At 38.2% G+C, this 19,566-nt stretch overlaps 2 protein-coding genes across 4 annotated transcripts in view; one reads left to right on the top strand and one right to left on the bottom strand.

Annotated features, from left to right (window-relative positions):
- LOC127409864 (apolipoprotein(a)-like) overlaps positions 1-15,766 on the top strand; it is a 79,190-nt gene extending 63,424 nt beyond the window's left edge. Inside the window, exons 32-40 of one of the 2 annotated variants that reach the window (XM_051644773.1) lie at positions 11,973-12,163; positions 12,272-12,420; positions 12,520-12,613; positions 12,744-12,858; positions 13,737-13,814; positions 14,016-14,156; positions 14,544-14,650; positions 14,756-14,901; positions 15,078-15,766. In XM_051644773.1, the coding sequence (XP_051500733.1) occupies positions 11,973-12,163; positions 12,272-12,420; positions 12,520-12,613; positions 12,744-12,858; positions 13,737-13,814; positions 14,016-14,156; positions 14,544-14,650; positions 14,756-14,901; positions 15,078-15,239 (1,183 nt within the window). In that variant the 3' untranslated portion in view covers positions 15,240-15,766. The remainder of the gene's footprint in view (positions 1-11,972; positions 12,164-12,271; positions 12,421-12,519; positions 12,614-12,743; positions 12,859-13,736; positions 13,815-14,015; positions 14,157-14,543; positions 14,651-14,755; positions 14,902-15,077) is intronic. The other variant, XM_051644775.1, reaches the window with a different exon arrangement.
- On the bottom strand, positions 15,729-18,601 carry LOC127409866 (solute carrier family 22 member 2-like). 2 transcript variants are annotated; one of them, XM_051644777.1, is made up of 4 exons: positions 18,176-18,601; positions 17,339-17,490; positions 16,717-16,821; positions 15,729-16,186 (listed from the first exon to the last, which is right to left on the bottom strand). In XM_051644777.1, exons 1-4 carry the CDS (start codon positions 18,220-18,222, stop codon positions 16,167-16,169), a joined length of 324 nt encoding a protein of 107 aa, XP_051500737.1. In that variant the 5' UTR covers positions 18,223-18,601; the 3' UTR covers positions 15,729-16,166. The 2 variants fall into 2 exon arrangements, with proteins under 2 accessions (XP_051500737.1, XP_051500736.1); XM_051644776.1 differs by having other exon boundaries at positions 15,729-16,821.
- Between the last annotated feature and the right edge of the window lie 965 nt (positions 18,602-19,566).

The raw sequence follows: 19,566 nt of genomic DNA, 5'->3' as shown, positions 1-19,566 counted from the left end.
CACCAGAAATGTTGCACCTTTGGCTCCATTAATTATCACTCTGGCTCCTGATTTCATATTTTTATCCCATCATGCAGAGATCTGAGGAGGAACCTGTGCAGGAACCCAGATGGTGACCCTTGATGCTACACCACTGACCCCTCTGTTCGGTGGGAGTATTGCAACATTGAGTGGTGTGATGGCAAACCCAGCACATCCGAACCTCCGCTTCTTACAAAGCCTTCACAAGTTGCAGAAGGAGGATCATCCACATAAAAGCTAATCAAGTATATCAAATGCCAACTGTGTCATAATATTGCCCAAGGGAGGGTGTGAGTTGTAACGTGTTTGGTTTCTTTTTCTTTCTTTTTTTAAAGATTGTAAGGTTGGCAACAGAGCAGATTACCAGGGTCCCACATCTACAACTAAAATGGGAGTGACCTGCCAAGCATGGAGTTCTATGACCCCTCATCAGCATGCCAGTTTTACCCCTGAGACACATCCAGACAAGGGCCTGGAGTCTAATGTAATCCTTCAATTAAATTAAATTATAATTTATGAAGTATACTTTTAAAGGAAATAACACGTTCGCATAGTTTTACTTGGTTACCATGTTAGCAATTCAGTAATCCAGATAATGATGCAGATGGGCCATGGTGTTATACAACAAATCGATATAAGTGGAATTACTGTCAAATTTCAGACTGTGGTAAAGAGTTTTGATATTCCTCTTGGAAAAGTTTGACTCAGCATGGAAATTCACAAGTTTAATTCACTAATTGTTGTTATCCGGGCTCAACCATCAAATATCCCTAACGTGCATGGTACATCACAGGGCCTGAAATGTGGACAACCAGCGATAAACCTAAATGCTGCTATGGGCAAATTGTTGGACGATGCGTTTCGAAACCACACTCCTGGCCATGGCAGATCAGTATCAGGCCAAGGTATACAAACTCCCCCCTCTGCCTCTTTGCTCATTTACAGTTATGATGCATAAGGCATTAATTATCTGCATACAAAAAAATTATTTGTCATTATTTGTTGCAAAGCATATTTTTTCAGTTATTAGGCTATCTGTCACTTTTTTTTTTACAGCACTAACAAACGACATATCTGTGTTGGAACTCTAATTGATGCGCAGTGGGTCCTAACAGCAGCCCATTGCATTAAGAGGTGAGTAGCTGTTTTTAATTTTTTACCTTACCATTTGATGGGATACAAATACACTGAACAAAAATATAAACGCAACATGTAAAGTGTTGGTCCCATGTTTCATGAGCTGAAATAATAGATCCCAGAAATGTTCCATACGCATTGATTAGATTAGATCAGGGCCTAATGAATTTATTTCAATTGACTGATTTCATTGAACTGTAACTCAGCAAAATCTTTGAAATTGTTGCATGTTGCATTTATATTTTTGTTCAGTATGTATAGAATAGAAAATGGGATAAAAAATAGAAATACGTGAAATATTATCCAGCGTTCCTATAAACGTAATTGTTTTTCGCGGTCACAATGTTTCGAATTTCTTTCTTCATCTCGTTGGTACCAGAGAAACACAGTGCTTTGTTTACCGGTGTCTCCATCCATCACGGCGGTGGCTTTTGTAAAACGTGATTGTGTGTTAAAGTACTAAATGACAACAAGCACTGTTGATCCGCCAGTCTCCCTGTATCATCCGTCGGTCTCCCATTATCATCCACACCATTAATCACGTCACTTCTCGCACGTCAGTTCCTCTCCGGTGCAATGTTGACGCATTCAAGTTTGTATTAGAGTGGTTGGCCAGTCAAAAATCAAAATTTGTATAAATAAAGCTTTGAAGAAAAATATGCATACTGGATTTTTTGAGTTTCAAGCTGTTCACCACATACAGTTTATTTTTGTTATTGTTAACAATTAATTGATTTTCATTCATTAATGTTAACAATTGTCGAATAAGAAAAATGTCTTACAATTTGCAACACTAGAATGTACATAAAATGTGCAACTATAGAATGTACTGTTCATGTACCCTAAATTTTGCAATCCATGCAGTGGAACACAGAACGTCGTACCTGTAGACATTTTTTATGCTGAGACACCAAACTCTGCGGCTAGGAGAGAGCGAAACAGTCAACTAGTGTGTTACGACAGTAAATCCCCATTTGCATATAGCATACAAATAAATGGGGAGAGCCATAAACTGACTCATGTGGCAAAATTGTCTGTGACTTCTTATAAAACAGCAATTTTATTTTGAGTCCCTTTTTAGAATGACACCACCTTATTTTGTTTGCTTCATGTAATGTCATAAAAGAACATACATGTAGTATGTGTCCTGCAAAATATTCAGTACGAGCCCCAATACCCTTAATAATATGCCACTGCTTTGTATAACTTAGGTTCCTGCGTCGAGTATTGTGTAATAAATCTAAATAGCAATACAGACCACTGCAAGCAAGGTATCTTGGAATCCGATTGAGAAATTCAATGGTTTACATAGCTAATATTTTTCTATTTAACAGATTAGATTTACACCACCCCTTTCAATTGAATAGACATTATATTCAGATCAAACTTAACTGGGTCATTTTTTCCAGACTAAGGTGTTTACATGAAGGCTTTTCATTCCAAATGAGCTATTAGTTGGATTATTAACGGAGGTTACATTTAAACATAGCCATGTTAGACTGTACTGTTAGGCTACTGTATATTTCTCATATGCACAAGCTAGAAGTGTTCTATTTTTAGGTCATTCCCAGGGCATACACTCACTGAGAACTTTATTAGGAACACTATGGTCCTAATAAAGTGGCCAACATGGTCTCCTGCTGTTGTAGCCCATCCGCCTCAAGGTTCGACGTGTTGGGCATTCTAAGATGCTATTCTGCTCACTACAATTGTACAGAGTTGTAAACTGATTTATTGTAGCCTTTGTCAACTCGAACCAGTCTGGTCATTCTCTGTTAACCTTTCTCATCAACAAGGCATTTCCATCCGTGGAACTGACGCTCAACGGATGTTTATTGTTTTTGGCACCATTCTGAGTAAACTCTAGAGACTGTTGTGCATGAAATTCCCAGGAGATCAGCAGTTACTGAAATACTCAAACCAGCCAGTCTGGCACCAACAATCATGCCACAGTCAAAAAAATCACTGAGATAAAAATTCTGATTCCCATTCTGATGGTTGATGTGAACATTAACTGAAGTTCCTGACCTGTATCTGCTTGATTTTATGCATTGAACTGCTGCCACACGATTGGCTGATTAGATAATCACATGAATAAGTAGGTGTACAGGTAGATGTTCCTAATAAAGTGCTTAGTGAGTGTACGTTTTATTTAGCAAGGAGCAAAATCAATTGGCTATACATACAAGCAACATATCTGTGCACCTTACTGCTTAAAGTGAACAAAACTATTAAATGGAATCATATTGTACATGTCTAGATCAATACTTTAATTTTGTTTAAATCTAAGTGTTTTCAAACTTTTAAATAAAGCATCTCTGTCCATCAGGGAGTCAATTTAGTAGTTAATAATTAGTCCACATCCCATTAGTTGCATTAGTAGCAATGGAAAACTGCATTAAATAATAGCAAACCAGAAAGAGATAATAGAAGTCCCGACACAAATTTAACCCCACAACATAGAACACGTTGATACCACATTAAAAGAACAAACCTTAATTGATTTTAACATTTTGCCAAATGGGTGTGGGCTGGAAAAAGCAAGCTTGCAGTTTGTTTGTAAGAAACTACAAACTTTGCAAAACCTTTTTATTTTTCTTGTATTGATAGATTCCCTTTTGCCTTGGAAGCAATGTTATTTCTCATCCAGTGTATTTTCCAGTCACTCAAACCTTTAAACACCACAACAGTGGTTTCAGATGGATTACTTGACTCAAATGGGACTTGTTCGCAATTGCAAAATTAGGTTGTTTGTTTATTGAGTTAGCTTACGAAGGCTCTTGGTCTCTCAGTTGCTGATTAACTTGTTGATTTGTACGCTGATGGGAATAGGCTATTCTTTTTAGTGGGATGGAATATGTGTGTATTTAAATGCTTTTTAAAGTTGCTTTAAAATGAATGATTCTTTCTATCTATCTGTTTATTATGTTATCCCCTGTTTTACCTCTTTGGTGCAATTCCAATACAAGAATAGCTTAAATGTAAAATAAAATTAAGGACATCACACTGATAACAAGTATTTTCTTTACCTATTTTGTATTTTGGGGGTTGCATACAAAATCCACTTGGCTAAAAATATATTGGGCATGATGCTTCTGTTAATGTCAGAAGCATTAAACACATGTCTAGATCTGATAAATCATGTGATCAGAAACTGTAATGGTGGGTTCAGAACACACTGATTGACAAACACAACATGACCAGGTCCATGTCCTTGTTATGACAATGATTTACTGATGACTGAATGTACTATGATGTTTATTCAACTGCCATGTTTAAAGGATTCAAAACCTCCTAAAGTACTTGCCCAATCTGCTTGTCAATGCTCCAACATGGAGGTTCACAGAGCAGCTCTTTGTCTTTTCCTTTTTTCAGGTAAGCCAATTAACATTTATTCATAAAAGTGCTTTAATTATTAGTCTATTTCTGCTATTCTTTAAATAATTAAGAATAAAAAGAACTGACCAAAAACAAACTATAATTAATAACACTAATTGTATTTGGATGTAATTAATATGATTAACACCGTCACCTCCAGGTTTCCTTGAGGGCCACACTGAAAGCACAGGTAAGAAATTGTTTATCAGTTTAGAGTTGTCATCTGCAAATTTAAAGCAAAAGTGTTCTTCCAATTCCCATCTCAGTCTTTTGAAACAGAACTGATCAAATTCCTTAATGAGATATTCCCATTTGCCTATGAGTGTATAGATGAAGAACTAGGTTTCTATTTAAAAAAAAAAAAAAAATTAACATTATAGCTTACATGGGATCTTATTTAGGACAGTGTGGCTTTGTTGGTTTTAGTGACCTAGGTCAATAGCAGAATCCACAGAACTTAGGACTCAACAGTCCAGACAACTTTCATGATCAACATGGATGAATGATAAATGTGTAACCAAAGAATGCTAGACTCACCAATTCATTTGTGTAACTTGAAAACTCAACCCTTTTGCCATGACTCTCACATTCTACAGATGTTCTCGATGCATATATTAAAACGGATGGGGCCTGGATAGTGAAATTGCCAAAAATGCAGTATACTGTAAACTCAGTGGAAGAATGTGCCACCAGGTGTAATAAAGAAACATCCTTTATATGCAGGTGCAGTTTACACCACACTAAAATCAGTTTTTTAATGTGTATTGTGTTTAATTTATATCTCATAATTGACTATGGCAAATAGTCTATACTGTATAGTCTAGTAGTCTATGGTGTATATAAAGTCTGTAATATATACAGTAATGTACTGTATATTGTGCTTTGCAGATCCTTTACATATATTGAAAAGGATCAGGATTGTATAACATTACCCGGCAACTCTAAGACTGATCATATACTACGAAGAATGAGTGCTTCTCTGTATGAGAAAAAGGGTAAGACTTTATAGCTCAATCAATTTAATTAGAGTTTACAGATTTTAAAGTTTAATATCAGATGACCTTGTTACCCTTCTATAACATCTTTTTTAAATGCACTACTCTTGTTTCAATTAGTTTAAAGTACATTATGAATGATAAGAGAATGCTATGTTTCCTCTCAAAAGTCTCTCTGTCCCCAAGTTAATATATAATCTTCACATATTTATCAAAGTGTAGCTTGGTCCATGTCAGTAAACAAAGTGAAGAGGATTATCTAAAAATCTATCGTTCAACAAAGGATTGCTTTTGAAAGCGCAAAAACGCATTGAGTTATGTGTATAATCAGCTTTAAGAAATGTTTCAGTTTTGGGTGGCTCTCTCTGTCTGATGAATGTTGTCTTAAAGAGGCATTTTGTACTGCAGCAGTTTTCTACTTGTTTCACTGCAGGATCCAATTTTACATTGGACATCATCACATCAAGTGGTGACCCAACACAGCACTAAAATTGTTTATTGCACAAAATCAAACAAGAAACCAGGAATTAGCCCAACAATAGCATTTTGGTAAGAAGTGTGATTTACCAGATTTAGGCCACCATGGATCACTGGACCAAATATTCTATTAATATTAGCCATATTACAAAGTGACAGATGAACCTGTGGTAAAAAACCAAAGAGTTTGATTGGACATGTGGCCTTTGACATCAACTATAAAAGCAATGCAAGCATTTTCTGCTTCCCTTATAAAAGCCTACATAAAAGCCAAACAATGTACAACAATATGGCATTTAATTGTTTACATTTTATTTAACATTTTATAGATATACTATGAATAAATACCAATGAGAAAAGTGCTATTCATCATTAGAAACCCAAGTGGATGTTCTAGCTTGAAACTATAGATTTATTAAAACACAATGAACTTCTAGTATGTGTTTTGGGATTTTTAAAGAATCAGTTTTTTTTTTTTTTTTTTTTTTATTCCCCCCAAATTATGTATTCTTGTAATGATTCCTTCATACAGAGTACTTACTGGAATGTGTGAATGGCAGTGGCACAGACTACAGAGGGACAAAATCCAAGACAAAATCTGGAAAAACATGTCAGCGATGGGAGGGAGCTTTCCCCCATAAGCCAAAGTACATGTCCTAATCTCACTTTTTTGCCTATGATACTCAAATGCAGCTTTAAGAAATACAGAAACAATTCTAGATCAAACAGTAATTGACCTCAATAGCAACTTCCCACAGCATAACACCAAAGACGCATCCAAAAGCTGACCTGGAGTCCAACTTTTGTCGAAACCCAGATGGAGACAAAGGGGGTCCTTGGTGCTACACCATGGATCCAGACAAAAGATGGGAGCACTGTGATATTCAAGACTGCACAGGTACATTCAACAGTTAATTTTTTCAACTGTACATAAAATGTAAGCTTTTCACATTACCCATAGCCCTTGTTTAACTTGTTTAACCCTGGGGTTAAGCAGCTTTTCCTACTTGTAATTTTAAAATGTAGCATCCGTCACTAATTTAGAATTATCACTGCATTAAACCCTTGATTATGAAGCCCTGCCCAAAGCAGGGTTAGTACCGCAAAATTAAATGGTGTTGCCAGGGATGGGCATTTCTACAACTATGGTCACTCTTGGCTCTGTGGAATTTTAGAAAATAACTCTTAAAACACAATTTTCACCGTCTTACTAGTTCATATAATTTATTCCGTTTACAATTACATTTGTCATTTCAAATGGCAGTGGTCAAAATTATATTTTAAACATTTTTGGGGGAAAAAAGGCAGCTTTGTCTTGCTTAGGCTATTTTAATAGCTTGCATTTCATGTACTGTACTATATGTAAATAGATGCAATTAAATAATATTTACAAATATTTAAAATTATTTCTTGCATAATCAAAATAACAGCTTGGCCTTTCTTAGTTTTCTTCACACACAATCAAGTGTAATCATTAAGATTTTTATGATGCATTAGCCTTTCTGTCAGCGCAAACCACTTTGGCATCTGCATTATGTTTTGCATTGCACTGCTGCCACATGTTTGGCTGATTAGATAATTTCATGAATAAGTGGATCTATAGGTGTTCCTAATAAAGTGCTTAGTGAAAATCATTCTGGTTTAACAATTGTGAAAAGTCCATTTGTTTGGCAGGATATAATTCTCTTAAATCTCTTAAATATCTGCAGAAGAGTGCATACAGTGCAGTGGAGAAAACTACAGAGGTAAGATCTCCATGACTGAGAGTGGACTGAACTGCCAACACTGGGACTCTCAGACACCTCACAACCATGGTTACACCCCTTCAGCGTGAGCCATCATCAATGATTCTAGCATGAACAAGATATTGCACATTATGTGCAAGTACACATTTTGAATATGGTATGTGTTTTTGTAGTCTTCCTGAGAAGTACTTGGAGGAGAACTATTGCAGGAACCCTGATGGAGAGCCCAGGCCCTGGTGCTTCACCACAACCTTGGCCAAACGCTGGGAATACTGTCCCATTCCTCGATGCAGTAAGCTACATTCCAGTCAGACAAAAACACTCTAGGTTATGTGTCAAATTATAATTTCATCATTCATTGGTTATCTTTTTCTTGTAGCAACTGAACCACCCACAATTGTACCAGAGCTTAATTGTGTGACTGGAGAAGGTAGCTCCTACAGAGGCACTATTTCTGTGACAATATCAGGAAAAACTTGCCAGAACTGGGCATCTCAATCTCCTCAAAAACATTCCAGAACACCAGAGAACTACCCATGCAAGTAAGTGTCAAAGCAGCAGGTTTGAACAAATCAGAACATCACAGTACCACCTAGTGGGTTTCCATCTAAATGTTTTGCATTTAAGCAAATGTAAAAAAAATTTACTAAAGAAAATAAGAATTGTTGCATGCTTCCATCCACTATGTTATGTGCATTATCTTGAGGGAGCCGCCTTGTCTTGATTGAGCAGCTGAATGAGCTCCTTGCTTCAAGGAGTGTTTTATTTGCAGGATTAGAGCAACTGTACCTTGTTTTATTAAATGCTTCCAAGAGATGCCGCAGAATAAGTGTAATATCTGACATAATGAGGGCTGAAATGGCTGTGATGCCCATACACCACCAGCCTCCGCATAACTGGGAGCGCCAGTGCTAAAAACTGTTCTGGTGGTTGTGTGAATTCAAGGGTTATGTTCGAAGAATTATGACCTTTCGTTAAGCCAATCGCATCAAGCTATCACACACTCTTGCACAAATGGTCAAAACACGTCATCGTTTTGCACATTACATTTTATGCTAATTTTGAGATTTATTCGAATATCAAGCGTTTCTATCCAGGATTTCTTATGTGCAATTTCAAAATCACATAAAGAGAGTTAGAAACCCAGCTAATGTTCCCACTATTTTTCTTTTTAGCTTTAACAAATTGATATATTTTTTTTTTTTTTTTTTAGCACAATCTTAACACCATTAATAATGCCACTCAAATCAATATTGCTGTAGTTCATGTTTTTATAGAACCCTCATCAGTGTTTGGCTCTTTTGCAAATCTCAGGAAGGATCCTACCAAAGTAGCATCTAAAATAAACTCCCATTCACCACAATACTAACATTTAGAATGTAACTGTACATTGTGCCATCCAGTTCACACACCAGTGTTTCCCCTATATGCTTTCAGTAGCGGCGCTGTGCCGCTGCTGAATTATGAGCACCGCTAATAATTATTGACATTTCACATGGTTCATATTTGTGACGCTACATAACACTTGCCAGCACCAGTCAGTTGCATGCTTTCTACACAGCGTGCATTAAATGGGACACGTGTATGAAGCGAAAGGGACCCCACCATATACACGCACAAATTCACAGCAATGTCATCGTATAGCAGCTGTTTAAAACGGAACGTAACAGTGCTAGCCACTAACTGGATCAATTATCAGCCGGTGTCATTATCACAACACCGGCTCAATGAACAGAGCAGTGGGAGCGCAGAGCAGTTTTACCCACACAGCACAAATCACTATAAACGGCGCTGCAAGAAGTGTGGTGTGAGACACAGAACTCGTTTGAATTTGTCTGTGGAAAACCCCTATGAAAACCCTCAGTGTCTCTTGCCTTGGGGATTAAACAAGTTTAAAACCATGTTTAAGGGCACACCATTTTCAGGATCTCAGAACTCAAGCCCAGTCCTGTGCTTGAGCCCCTCCGTTATGGACAGCACGCCAAATCTCGTCATCAGCAGAGTGCTCGAGCAATGAACGCACGCAGCCTGGTTTTTTTCCCAAATGCGCAGAATGGGCATGCGCCTTGAATTATTTGTACTTATTAGTGGGTGCACAAGGTGGCAACACTCACATTTGAGCCATTGTTGTCATGAAGAAACGTTAGATGTTATCGCTGCTAAAAAAAAAAAACAGCAGATGAATTTGGAAACTGTGAATGCGCACGTCAAGAACGCGTGTGTGTGAGGAGGTCATGAGATCCCTGCATTTGTATAACTCATGTCTAAACTCCTGTGGAGAAATGGTCCAGTTTCTAATTGCAGTTGTAGAGTGCATGCGCCAACCGCTTGTGTATGCGCGCACGGTCAAATGAAGTATAATCTGACAGGCTCACGCCTGACTGTACGCAGACGTTAAGCGTTCGCGTCAAAACCGTTGTATACTTTAAGCTTTAGAAGTACAAAACTATATTCAAATACATTTCCAGAGTCATGTACATGCCTACCACAGTTTGAGAACCACTGAACTAGAAGAAACAAGTAGACAGCCCTCAAACTGTGTATAACTCATCTTCTCAAAATCTGATCTGAACCAGGTTATGTAACAATACTTCAGTGTTCTGGGCACATATTTAATACAAGAGACTGCTATTTGTTTGCATAAAAATGCAACTATAGTTTGTTTCCATTCCAGAGGCCTTGAAGGGAATTACTGCAGGAATCCTGATAATGAAAGAAGTCCCTGGTGTTATACCACAGACCCTGAGACCCGCTGGGAGTACTGCACTGTGCCCAGCTGCGGAGATCAGCCTGGACCTGGTGTGTTTTGAGGGAGTGGTTACATGACTCAAAATATGCATCACATAAAATGAATTCTGGTTTCTTTTTTCGTTATTTCATATGCTGCCTGAACCGATTAATACTGTATGTAACATATGCTATTCCCAGAGGAGCCGGTCATCCCTGAGGGGGACGAATGTTATGAAGATGATGGAAGCTCATACCGTGGTGCCATGTCAGAGACCATTAGTGGAAAGAAATGCCAGTTCTGGACATCTATGGAACCTCATAAACATTCCAAAACACCTCAAAACTTCCCTAAAGGGTACGAACTTTCAGTATAGACACAGGCCATGTTCACACAGGAGCTGAATATGGTTGCCAGTCCTGTTTTTTGAGTGCTAAATACAAGAAGTACAAAGTTCGGACTGACAACTTTATTATATAATCCACCCTTACATTTTCAGGAGCCAATGCCATATTTTTGACAGACTTGCTGTGCTATATTTCATGATTTAGCTGATGCATGAGTTTATAATATTAGCAGCTCAGTTGTTGAAGTATTTGTGTGGAACAAAAACATTAAATACATTTTCTATCAGCTGTAGGCCTATATTGTTTTTCAGATTAATAACGAAATTTTAGGCTAAACTTTTTTTAATATATTGTCAGTGGGCCTATATGTTTATTTTTTGTACACTTGCAAAGTACATAAAACATTTAAAATATAACAAATAAAGCCAGTGTCTTTACCACTGAGCCACCCAGGCCCCCATTTTAGTGCATTTCTATTTTTATACTGTAGTAGGCTTTATTTGGAAAATGTTAAAGCATTATATTGCTACTTATTGTTTTGTTTTCTTTCCTAAGAAGGAAATAAATGCATTTTGACAAGGAGGTGGGATTAAATAACAGTGGGGTACTTGTTCATCTTTATGTATGTATTCAGCAACAAGGTGATCTGCCTTTGCTTCCGTAGGCTACTTGTCCACTACGAGAAGTGCTAATGTGTGCAAGTGCATGGGACTTGAGAACCAGGCCTGGCTCCCACTCTAAGTTGTAAGGTGGGCCATAGGATCTGCCGGGTGGGCCGAACAGTTGGAGGGGTGGGTGTAGGTGTAGTTCTCAAGGTAGGCCAAGTTCATGAGTCCAGGCCCACCCAAGCCCCCCTGTGGAGCCGGGCCTGCTGAGAACAAGGGAAGTCTCCCACTTCCACATCCCCTTTGCAATCCAGCTTTTCTCTGAAAGTGGAAGTGTTCCATGATTCATAACAAGCCTATTTTTGTTTTCCAGTCTGCAGTGTTTCCACTTGCATCAACATATATTTTTAGCAGACAGTTGGTCAGAAAAACTGTGGATACTTCTGCCCCACACTTAGAACCACTGGACTTGTAGTGTTGCACCTTTTGCTACACTGATCTTCCCTCTGGCTCTTAAGTTTATGTTTTTGTCCCATTAGAGATCTGAGGAGGAACCTGTGCAGGAACCCAGATGGTGACCGAGCCCCTTGGTGCTACACCACTGACCCCTCTGTTCGGTGGGAGTATTGCAACATTGACCGGTGTGACGGCAAACCCAGCATGTCCAAACCTCAATCTACTACCAAACCTGCAGTAGTTGTATCTCCATCCACTTCTGCTTCAGACAAAGGTTCAACTTACAAGCTAATCAATGATATAAAATGCCAGAAGTGCCATAGTATTGTCTAAGGGAGGGTGTGAGTTGCAGTGTTTTTTTTTTTTTGTTTGTTTTTTTAAGATTGTAAGGTTGGCAACGGAGCAGATTACCGGGGTCCCACATCTACGACCATAATGGGAGTGACCTGCCAAGCATGGAGTTCTATGACCCCTCATCAGCATGCCAGTTTTACCTCTGAGACACATCCAGACAAGGGCCTGGAGTCTAATGTAGGTCTAAACAGAATTTTTGAAGTTGAATCATAAGATGAGTGACCAATTTTAAAGGAGATAACTGTTGAACGTGATTTTACTTGGTTACGATGTTAGCAATGCAGAAACCCAGATAATGATGTGAATGGACCTTGGTGCTATACAACAGATCGAAACAAGAAGTGGGATTACTGTCAGATCCCAGACTGTGGTAAAGATTCTTAATATTCCTTTTGGAAATGCTTCATTCCATTTGAAAAACTAATTGTTATTATCTAGGCTCACGAATCAAAATTACTTGATATGTAATATAGATGGAATGCATTTTCCCTTCTAATCAGAGAGCATGAAATGTGGGCAGCCAATGACAAAACCCAAACGCTGCTTTGGCCGGATTGTTGGGGGATGTGTTTCTAAGCCACACTCCTGGCCATGGCAGATCAGTCTTCGGACCAGGTATACAAACTTCCTCCTCCTGCCTCATTCTGTATGCTCATTTACAGTTCATTTAAAACACTATCAATCTGCAGACCCCTGGAGAATCTAAAATAGATTAGCATTTCTTAAAATAATAAGAGAAACAAACCATAAAAAGGTAACAGATATTTAGACATACAAGTCTGTTCTACCACTGTGGAATATAGAATTTTTATCATCCCTCCTTTTTTTAAAAAAAATAAAAAAAAAAAAAGCTAAACATCTGGAAGATTCTGCAAGAGGTATGTAAATAAGGGGAGACCAGGATGTAGATTTCTGAAACATAGAATGGCAGGGGAAGACTCATTCATAATTATTGAAATGCTAGCCAGTTCTAGGATGTGATCTTTTTTTGGGGGGGCAGGCAATTTGGCCTTTAGGGTGGGCAGTAGGTTCTCTCTCTGTCTTATCTGTCTTACCTTGATTGTTTCCCCATACGACTCTGGGGGCACAAGGAAAATCTTGGGGGCCAATGATCAACAAATGTATGTTTTCTCTAGGTGTGGTTTTGTATGTTGCTTTGAAACACCTACCTGTAGATCAAAACCCTCTTGGAATAATTTTTGTGAATTCTGTCCTACATAAATGTAATATCATCATATGTTTGCTATAGCTGTAGGGTAAACACAATGAAACCACACTAGAATACATTTAGCTGACCGAATGTTTGAACCACTTTTAGGGCATGTCACAAAAGGTGAATGATGTGTTCATGGAACACATGTTGACTTTCAACATTCATTATGTCAATTAGCCCCAGTCTCCCCTATACACTAATATATACAATAATCTCTTTAACATCATTAATTCCTGAAGAATGGTTTTCAACAGATATTACCTGTCAATTTCTGTCATAGCATTGGCAAAGTTCATTTCTGTGGTGGAACACTAATTGATGCACAGTGGGTCCTGACTGCAGCTCATTGCCTTGAGAGGTGAGTGCCTTTTTTTTTTGAGGTGATCAGAGGCAAAAAAATTGCTTGACATGTACGGTTAAGATTGCTTCCTAAGAAATTAACTAAATGTTAAAAAGAAAGGAAGCCATACAGGTTTAGAACAACACAAAGGTGAGTAAATTACTGCGTTTTCATTTTTGGGTGAACTATTCCTTTGAATGTGTACCTATCATTCCGTAGGTCTCTGAGGCCATCTACCTACAAGATCTTCCTTGGAATCCACACAGAACGTGCAACTGAATCATCCAAACAAGAGCGAGACGTCTCTAAGATTATTACTGGACCAGGCGGGACTGACATTGCTCTTCTCAAGCTGGATAGGTTAGAGAGTCTTCTGTCCAGTGTTGATGTCTGTTACTTGCAATTGCAATTCAAATAACCCACTTATAACCTCCCAAAAATATTAAAGGTGAATTGTGTAATTTTTTTTTTCGGATGTTAAAATACATTCTCTATCCCAGCGTGATTATGCAGAGCCAAATATAAGTAAGCCATTTAAAGTTTAATTCCCACCAAAATTGTAAAAACTGTGGATCTGTGGTGCTATTAAAACATTGCACTGCTTTTTGTTGAGTATCCTAACCAAACCAACTCATTTGAAACTTTTTGTAAATCCGTTTGGTGACACTAGTGGCACAGAAAATTCGCAGTTCACCTTTTTGATTTATAATGACACAGAGGGCAAACTCACAGTGTGTCTCATTTTAGGCCTGTAAAAATAAACGATAAGGTGTCGACTGTTTGCCTACCAGAAAAGGACTATATTGTGCCGAGTAAAACTGAATGCTATGTCACAGGCTGGGGAGAGACACAGGGTAGGTCACTGTAACAAGACTAGCAAAATGGATTGATTATGAAATTGAGTCTGAAATTTCTGAAATTAAGACTTGATTAAAGCTTCATGTTTTTCCGTTTCTCAGGAACTGGTGGTGAAGGTGTCCTGAAAGAAACTGGCTTCCCAGTAATTGAGAATAAAATCTGCAACCGTCCATCATTTTTGAATGGCCGCGTGAAGGACCATGAGATGTGTGCAGGAAACATAGAAGGTGGAACTGACAGTTGTCAGGTAAGTGAATATAGAAAAAAATGCTTTTTGCCAGCACAATGGTGTAGTTACAGCAGCTACCAGCAGGGGCTTTAGAAACTAACCAGCCAGACATTGATTTATTCTATTTGCAGTAATGGTAAGACTTCACAGCAAGTTACTCTATCCAAATGTGCATTTTGTTCACTCTCGTTTAGGGTGACAGCGGTGGGCCTCTCGTTTGCTTCTCACAGAACACATATGTTCTTCAGGGAGTGACATCATGGGGTCTTGGATGTGCTAATGCCATGAAACCAGGAGTGTACACCCGTGTTTCCAAGTTTGTCAACTGGATTGAACAAAGCATAAAACAAAATTGAGAATGGTTCAACCTAAACACAAGCATATTCTGTGCAATAAATGTACAACTTTTATGAATTATATTTTGATAAAAATGCCATTTTAAAGTTAAAAGGGATAGTTCACCTAAAAATCTTAATTTTGTCATTTACTAACCCTCATGTTGTTCCAAACCCATATGTCATACATCAGTCACCACCTTTTTTTTGCAATGCAATGAAAGTGAATGTGACTAAGGTGAGCATTTTCCATAACTTTTTATATTATTTTTGTGTGTGTGTTCCACGGAAGAAAGAAAATTGTAAGGGTTTGGAACAACATGAGGGTGAGTGAAATATGACAGAAGTTTAATTTTAGGGTAACAGACCTTGTTTAAAAGTGGTGGTTTTTACAAATTGTCTGCACAAGCCAGATGTGTTCTATTATGAGGCCATCCAGGTCAGCATGTTTTATCACATCTTAAAATGTAATCAAAATTAATTAAATACAAATAGTTTTCCTACATTAAAGAGGTTAAAAAAATAAAAGTCTCTTTATTTGTATCTTACCATACAAACCTTCCAACAATTTTGTTGTTACATTTACAGTTTTATTTATAAACAGTGTGATATGTCATTCAAGCACTAAAGTTTAAACCACAGTAAGTGATGGATAATTGAGCAACATTTTAAAACTGATATTTTCATGGAGAGCTATTATTTAAAAAATTAACACAAAAATATAAAATGTTCAACTTAAAGATACATATTTTTCAAATTGTTTTAACTATGTTGAAATATTGAAAATGACAAATTTATTCCACTATAGATATTTAGATTACATCCTCCAATGAAAACAGATGGATGCTGGTGTTCTGTCTTATGTCAAAATCTGTGAAAATCAGCCATTTGTAACTTCTTTGTTTCATGTCACATCAGTAGGGAGCAAATTTTCAAGTTGTTTGCTCTTCAGATGTTTTTCTTTGTTTCTGTGGGTTAAAAAAAAAAGGGACAAATATTACCATGGTGAATACACTCACTGAGCACTATATTAGGAACACTACTGTCCTAATAATGTGCCCGACGTGGTCTTCTGCTGTTGTGGCCCACCTGCCTCAAGGTTTGACATGTTGTGCATTCTGATATGCTATTCTGCTTACTATATTTGTGGTAACCGTAGCCTTTCTGTCAGCTCGAACCAGTCTGGCCATTCTCCTTTGACCTACCTCATCAACAAGGTGTTTCTGTCCACAGAACTGCTGCTCACTGGATGTTTTTGCCATCATTCTGAATAAATTCTAAAGACTATTGTGCAACAATCATGCGACGGTTGAAATCACAGAGATCACATTTTTTCCACATTCTGATGTTGTGAACATTAACCAGAGCTCCTGACCCATAATGATTTTATGCATTGCCCTGCTGCCACACGATTGGCTGATTAGATAATCGCATGAATAAGTAGATGTACAGGCATTCCTAATAAAGTGTCCAGTGGGTGTATGTGCAAGGAAAATACCTCGCCTGTTTGGACATTCAGTGTCATCAGCAGTATCTGGAAGAGGGACACCTTTGGTTTTAGGTAACAGCAGAACTAGTCCACCAGCCACAAATGCAAAAGCACCTGTGAGAATAAACATTCACTTCACCAACCTCATACTGGGATGAGTACAACATCTCTTGAATAATTTCTCATAAAAATGACATATTTATGGTTAGTGGCATCATTCATCGGGACAACAATGGTGCTTCCTACAGTACTCGGGCTGAGAATACAAAGGCTGAAGAACATCTGATAGGTCACTCTGACTGTTCTCTTGTACTCCACCCCTACCAGCTCAGTGACTACAGCCAAGAAAACTAGATATCTGAAATGTCAAGAATCCCAGTACTGCAGTAAACATTTAATGCAATGCCACTGCATCTCAGGCTGTACATTCACACAAGATAACTTTGCAGCTTTGGAAAAGAGCGACTGTTAAATAAAAAAATATAAATGTCATGTCACTGTTTGGTAATGCCGCAAGTCCATGCTTCACAAAATGGTTTAAGGTTAAAGGGGCACTCATGAGTGTCACAATTTGACTTTAAACAGAAACATTCTTCATTTAACTGTAAATAATATGAAAATGTTTTGTTACATAGCACATATCCAACCATCCATCCACCCTTCACTCCAAAGCCAAACAGAGCTCTGAACACCAGCAGGGCAGTGTAATCAGAGGATGTGGCAACCAGAATTCCCGTTACTGCAATGATGTTTGTCATTAGGAAAGTCTTCATTCTACCAAATCTAAAAGAACAAACAAGAAAGGTGAATCAATGAGACATTTGGTTATTGAAACATTCATTTTGTGCATGCCAAAATAAACTAGGCAAGGTTTGACAATCACCATTTTCGACTGTGCGTTAGAACTCTGATCAGTTAGAAAAGACATAATAACCTGAGTCAGAACAGGCTGAAGGTCTGTGCCAAATTTGGTGGCTGTTGCTTGAAAGCACTAGGAGTTACAATGTTAATTTTGGTGTTGGTTTAGGGAAAACCCTAAACCAAGTCTGATGAAAAACAGCATGCTGGCTTGACAAAGCCAACATAATAATTTAGGGAAAATTTTGATCTATTGTAGATGCGTTCATCCCTATTGAAACTTCTTATGCCAGCCTAAGCTAGTTTGCTGGTTTTAGCTGGTCACCAAGCATGGTGAGGCTGGTCTGTTTTGGGAACTTGTCAGCTGGTCAGGCTGGGAGACCAGCTTTCCGACAACCCAAACCAGCTAAACACCTGCTTGGCCAGGCTGGGAGACCAGCTAAGACCATCTTAAGCCAGCCAAGACCATCTTAGCTGGCTTATGCACACACTAGGTGAAACTGTAACACACAGGTCTTACATGAGCCAGTGACATCTTATTCAAATCATTATACTGTAAATGCATTTGACACAATTATTACCTAAGAAAGTGCTTGTTTTGAGATCCTACCTCAGTGACGAAAGACTGTCTCCCTTAATATTCATACTCCCAACCATCCGTACAAGCTGTCAAAGGCAACACAGAGCACTGGGCCTGGCTGAGGTTGCTTTCGTTATTTTCACAGGTAAGACTAGTTGCGTTCCAGTCTGTTGCATCTCTCACACTTACTGTGCACTACACCAACAGAACTGTTCACCAGGGGTACAGTTATGATGCATGTGTCTTGAAGACCCCAGCCACAACGCCCACGAATCTCACTAACACCCGGGTCACGGCACCAACACAATCCCCACGTAGACAAACACGAAAGGCATGGAGACAAAACAGAAAACACAATTTGCATCTGGCACAGACCAAACTTGCCAGCTTCCTCCAAGATGTCATCAAAAGTTGCTATGGTCACAGTGTAGTACACGTGGCAGTGGAGGACCTAAAGAAATCTGCAGCTTTAGTGTTCCTGCAAAGTTCAGGGACAGAGTATTTACCCACACCTGGCTGATCTAAAGTCCAGAAGGTGGTTGATCTTTGACTCATTCATGCTGTAACTGACCAATAATGCATTGAGGCAGCACAGGGGCCACTAAGTTACATTTTAATAGAAGAGGCCTCAGATGCCATAGAGTTTATATAATTTGTCACTGTATCATTTTTAATGGTTAAGTAAGCATTGATACATTTACACATTTTTATCCAAAGCAAATTACAGTGCCCTTATCACAGGGAAAATCCCCCTGGAGCTAGTGCCTTGCTCAAGGACACAATGGTGGTGGTGGCGGCTGTGGCGATTGAACCAACAACCTTCTGCTCACCAGTTCAGTGTTTTAGCCCACTACACCACCACCACTCACCGCTGATACAATGTCAAAACTATGGATAACTAAACATTTACGAATTTAACAAAACCCAAAGGTGTCTGACGAGATCTTTTGATTTTTAGTGGTTTAAAATGTTGCAATGGAATAAACGAGCAACTTTCACCCAAAACAATTTTTAATTTAGTACTTTGCTCAATTGTTAAAGGGGAGCTCAGTAACTTTTTGGGGTTTAAACCAAGAACCTTTATCATCACTAACCCAGATATTTAACCACTACACCACGTGCAACTATCAACTATGGGTTAGTAAGCTGTGAATGTTTGATTTAACTGATTAAAAATTATTATCATGAACAAAAGCTAATTAAAAAATTTCATTAGCTGAAAAAATAAAACGTAATTGGAAAAACTGAAACTTAACTAAAACATGACTAATTAAAAATGACCACTAATAAATTTTAGTTTCTGATACACAGTATATTAAGAAATTTGAAGGTGACTTTAATTTTGTTACATTCATGCCTCTCATCAGGCCTAAACTATAGCTTGAAAACATTGAAACAAATAAAACTTACCTAAAACTGAC

Source organism: Myxocyprinus asiaticus, chromosome 19, assembly GCF_019703515.2.
Source record: "Myxocyprinus asiaticus isolate MX2 ecotype Aquarium Trade chromosome 19, UBuf_Myxa_2, whole genome shotgun sequence".
Taxonomy (NCBI): domain Eukaryota; kingdom Metazoa; phylum Chordata; class Actinopteri; order Cypriniformes; family Catostomidae; genus Myxocyprinus; species Myxocyprinus asiaticus.
The sequence above is the reverse complement of the archived record's forward strand: the minus strand, read 5'-3'. Positions and strand labels throughout refer to the sequence as shown.

Coding starts and splice junctions, on each gene's coding strand:
- LOC127409866 (XM_051644776.1), bottom strand. CDS start 18,222: ATGGTTGGGAGTATGAATATTAAGGGAGACAGTCTTTCGTCACTGAG. Junction 17,491..18,175: donor GACAGTCTTTCGTCACTGAG/GTAGGATCTCAA, acceptor TTGTTCTTTTAG/ATTTGGTAGAATGAAGACTT. Junction 16,822..17,338: donor GATGGTTGGATATGTGCTAT/GTAACAAAACAT, acceptor TTATTCTCACAG/GTGCTTTTGCATTTGTGGCT.